The following is a 4,982-nucleotide window of genomic DNA, read 5'->3' as shown; positions in this document are numbered from 1 at the left end:
AAAAAATACTTTTTGGCCAAGTCAATCTATACACCTAAGTTCAGTTTAGATCACAAGTCATTCATGAAGAAAACTCTTATAAAAGCCATATAAAATACATACTGCTAGATATTGCAAACACTTGATAAGTGGACAGTCTAGATATCTAATTACCATAATTGAAAACTGTTTTTATTTATCTCTTACTATATTTGTCTCATGCTAAAATGCATTTGAAACAGAAAAAATCTGACTGGGGGAATATACTTTTTTAGAAAGTATTAATCACTGAAGTTAGGTTCTATACAATTAAGTTTAACATTGTCATTGTGATTGAAAGAAGGAGGAATATCTTAAACCTGAAGCTCAGTCTTGTCCAACTCTCTTGTTCTGTTGACAAATCAGTCAGAAAAAACCAGAATATTTTTTTAAGCATTTTAAACAGATCAACTGACAGCCAAGTATCTTTTTCCCCCCTTTGCTCTTTTATTGTTGTTCATTATCCATCACAGGAAACTCTTTTATGACTCTGATATACATCTGTTCCCCCGCCGTCGTTCCCCTTAAATAAACCAATTTTCTCCACAAATACAATGGTCAAAAACACAGTAGTCATGTATGCTTCTTACAGATAAAAACATGGGAATTCAGTGATGCTGTGCTGGCAGTCGCAGCCATAACCGGAGAGCTTAGGAATGGTTTAAGTACAATACACACGCACGCACACACGCGGTGGGTAAAACAACTCGTATGCAAAGCAACGTAAGCTGAAATCAATAAAATGAAATGCAAAGCAGAATAATTTGTACGTGCTTTGATGAGTGCAGAGATCAACACTCAAAGTTTGATGTCAAGCAACATGAGAAAAAAAATGATCACAAAGTCATTTACAGCACATTCAGCTTTCTGGTTATGCAGTGGTTACTGAACGTCTTTACGCAGAGCAGACATATAACATATTATTCATATAGTATTCACAGAACAATATACATCTGTATATACATATTCCTTCCACTCTCAAGGAAAAAAGTGTCCAGGCACTTTCTCCAGCAATCCTGGAGCCAGATCATTGACCGTTGTTCTTTAGCTTCCCATCAAAACTCAAGTTGCTTTTAAATGTGTGTGTGTGTATGCGTGTGTGTGGGTGTGCGTGCATGCGTGCGCGTGTGTGTGTGAACAATTCCTTCTGGCACAGTCTGTTGCTTCAAATGAAGCGGACTGGGAGCTGCAAACTATCAGCAGAGTTTGCCTGTAGCTGCCATTTTTCAGCTTCAGTGGGCATCTGACTGTCTCCATGTTTATCAAGGTAGGTCCTGAAGCCGAGCCTTCGCCGCCCACCATGCAGACCTCGTTAACAGGAGTTTCAGGAAGGATGGTTGAGCATAACATGTTTAAAGTGGTGATAATAGAAAGCACTATATATTCAGGTTCTTGAAAAAAAGGTATATAATTTATTAGGCATGGGTTGGTTTGAAACTGACGATGGTTAGCCTGAGAAAATATGCCTTTGTAGCTTAGGATGAAGTTAAAAATGTCTAGCACCATCTAATTGTTTTTGTTGGGCTTGTAGCTAAACCGTGATATATGTGCTCATTATAGCTCCACCTGTAACATGCATAGTAATATTTTAATTTGATTTATTTTGGTGTATAGACATAAAGAACACAGGAGTGTCCTGGTAGGTACCTGTTTTTAAAATCAACCTCCAATTTAAAGTCAGTTTAAAAAATATGCTGTGTTACAAAGTTATTTAAAACGGTGCAGGCCTTTAAATTTCTGCAACCTATCATATTTAATTGCTTTTGTTTGTCAGGTACAAACACCTGGTGCCTCGTACGAGACGTTTTGTTCCAGCCATGCATAAATTCAAACCAGGATTTTTAGGATTATTTATCACAAGTATTACTGGCAAGACAAACTGATAAGTAATGGTTTAAGGTAGTAGCAGTAGCAAGTAAATGTAACAAGATCTTGCTACATTATCTCTACCAATTGATCCTGATGCTTATTCCTACACTGAACAGAATTTTTTTTAAACTAGGTTTTAGTCATATAAATCATCTTTTCTTATTTTTAAAATGCAAAGAGACACATTTTCATTGTTGCTTCATCATTTGTTCATCATGTTTTTTATTCTTTGGCATTTTAACCAGGCTCCGTTTGGAAACCACAGGTCCAGTTAAAACTAAAAAATAACGGTAAACCTGCTGAATTAAAAACAAATGGCATCCTAATAAGATGTAAAATCTACAGCACTTAAGAATTATCTGATGTCTGTCCTTTGGAAATTGAAACATCAAAGGACTTCCTTACTTATTAAAACCTGAAAAGGGATTAAAACAAATGAAATATTTATCCTGACATTTTAAGCCAATGTAGAAACTTTTTCTTCTTGTTTTTTATATGAAATAAAACAACAACTTGTGCGATAAATTAAACAGGAAACCAGCCCATGCCTAGAAAAAAAATCAGATTTTTTTTTCTCTCTCTTAATTTTGAATTTCACATCATTGGCTCAGCTCATTAGATGCCTCCCATATTCCAACCTGTAACAGGCACAGACAGATTCAGTAGTCAGCAACACTGACCTGTAGGAAAGATTTTAAAAAATCTGGCAGGTGGTAATCATACATCAGCTGCTCAGGCCAGATATTATTATTCCTCCTCTATACTATACCATATCTTACCAAAAATAGGATGTGAATCCGCTAGTAGGCTCAGTAACAAGTACTGGTGCATGATGTGTTGTTTTCCCACTGCACAATCTTGATGCACCTTTTTTATTATACAGGACATATTCAATTTACACCACTAACGACAACCATGTCAAAGAAATTCTGAAAATCCCACTTCTGAAATGTTCCAATTGAAACTGATTTAGTTTGTTTTGATAGTTTACAGACAAACCAAATGCTTCAGACAACAAAATAGTGAAACCTGTTAACACTGCACTGGTAAGACACATCACCACGGTATTAATGGAACATCAGTTTTCACATCAGCACTATGGCAGCTCAGCACAGTTTCCCACTGATCCTTCTTCTTTTAAAACACAAACAATCACTTAGATGATGCAGTTTGTAACTGTATGCTTGCTGACATACGTCAGGATGTAGCAGAAGAAACAAAGCAAAAGGATTCAAGTCGGTCAGTCAGTGGGATTGGCACTGTGAGAGTAATGAGACATGAATTTCTCGTCGTGGCACCAGAACTCCTGCTGCGCCGCCTGGAAATGCCCGGCTATAGCACACATGGTAATCCAGCACGCACGTAATGGCAAAACACATCACACCGCAATACTATACAGTTACTGCCTCAATACTGCTGAATTCTGAATGCTGACTCTCAGTCCCAGTTCTGAACAAGGTTTCCTCCAGTAGGGTAATCTTTAATAATCTTTTTTTTTTTTTTTTTAATTGATCTGTAGATTTGAACAAAAAAAAAAAAAGTTTTTAACCATTATACAATAAGGCAGTTCATGGTATTGTACATAAGTCATGCCACAATCACAATGGATTGTTGTTGCAGAGTGACTCAGAACAAAAATAATTTACCCAAGTTTGGGTAACTCAGCTGCAGCTTTGGAATAACCATCCAGTCTCCTTCCTGTTCAGATGAAATGATGAAGCACAGCCACGACGAGCCTTCCTTAGCGTAGGGTCTGGGTGTTATTTTAGCACAAGAGGTTCAGTTCAAGAGGCAAAGTGGACCAGTGAAACAAAAAAATTATCAAAAGAGATAAACATCACCAACAAGGAGGAAATAACAACTTTACATTAAAGGTTAAATGTTTGAACCTTTTCTTTTTTCCTTTTTTTTTTCTTTTTTTTTCCGTTTTTTAGCTTTCCTCCCCGGTTAGTTCAAAGCCGAGTCTAGAGGTCCAAACTTTAAGGAAGAGGGGAGGTCACAGGTTGGCCCCAAAGCACATCTTCAGTGCAGGGGGAAACTGGTGGCACCGTCGTAAACATTTAGCTGCTATCTGTCTTCAAAGCAGTCCAAGTACTCCAGGACAAGGTCATAGCAGAATCGATACTGGTCCTGAAGAAAAACACAGCCAAAGATGAAAACTCAACAGTTTCCCCTCAACTTTTTATAAAAAAACTAATTCATAGATTCTTTTTTTTTTTTTTTTTTTACCAGGGACTCCACCATGTTGGGTTTGCAGTTGCGTAGAGTTTTGACAGAATAAAAGACGTCCACCATGTTCTGGTACTGGATCATCTCCAGGAGTATGTTGCAGGCACAGAAGGTCCCACTACGACCACCACCATTCCTATGGGAAGGAATAAAACTGGTTTTAATTATGGCAAAATTTCCTACAATTAGTGGTACCTCTTTAAAAACTAAATTACCATTAAAAACTCTAGTTGGTGATGGTACTTTGAAAAACTGTGTCTTTGATTGCCCATCATACAAAATATTTCAGTCAAGAGCAGAAGGAAGTCAAAGTAAACCAAAGACCATTTTGTACAAAAACAAGCAGAATTTTGGATTATTCTTCCTCTTCAGTCACCAGCCATGAATCAGTTTACACCAACTTAACGTTTAACTACAATATCGTCTAGTTTGTCTGACTAACTTGCTACCAGTTGTCAGATTTCCTGTTTCTACATTTTAAAATGGCAGAAGAGCTGGGTGGAATAAACAGGACAACAAAAATACTAACACAAGGCTTTACTGCCTGAAGCAGTTTAATGAGCATCTACTTGGCTGAAAGTGTCAATATGCAGTGATAATCAGGATGAGATGAAGTGAGAATCAATAAAGGTCTAGAGGAAGCTGTGTTGTGCGCCGAACTTCAAATCATATTTTAATGCTATTTAAAACAGTTCTGAAAATGCTCTCTGCTTGTAAAAAATATGACAATCTTGACTTTTTCGAGCTTGACAGTGGTTTGTGTAGTAGGCTGCAACAGCATCGTTTAATCTTCTGGTTACCCCTGGGGTATAGAAGAGGGATGGATGGGTGCTTTAAATTATAGCTTCATTTATATATTTATATAT

At 37.1% G+C, this 4,982-nt stretch overlaps 1 protein-coding gene across 4 annotated transcripts in view; it reads right to left on the bottom strand.

The window, feature by feature from the left end:
- Nucleotides 1–400: 400 nt before the first annotated feature.
- The window catches only part of ptprub (protein tyrosine phosphatase receptor type Ub), a 228,644-nt gene continuing 224,062 nt past the window's right edge, over nucleotides 401–4,982 (bottom strand). For all 4 annotated transcript variants that reach the window (XM_008432338.2, XM_008432339.2, XM_008432340.2 and 1 more), the window contains 2 exons: nucleotides 4,117–4,252; nucleotides 401–4,017 (listed from right to left, as the gene is read on the bottom strand). In XM_008432338.2, coding sequence (XP_008430560.1) covers nucleotides 3,955–4,017; nucleotides 4,117–4,252 — 199 coding nt within the window. In that variant the 3' untranslated portion in view covers nucleotides 401–3,954. The remainder of the gene's footprint in view (nucleotides 4,018–4,116; nucleotides 4,253–4,982) is intronic.

This window comes from Poecilia reticulata, linkage group LG16, assembly GCF_000633615.1.
Source record: "Poecilia reticulata strain Guanapo linkage group LG16, Guppy_female_1.0+MT, whole genome shotgun sequence".
NCBI classification, from domain to species: domain Eukaryota; kingdom Metazoa; phylum Chordata; class Actinopteri; order Cyprinodontiformes; family Poeciliidae; genus Poecilia; species Poecilia reticulata.
The sequence above is the reverse complement of the archived record's forward strand: the minus strand, read 5'-3'. Positions and strand labels throughout refer to the sequence as shown.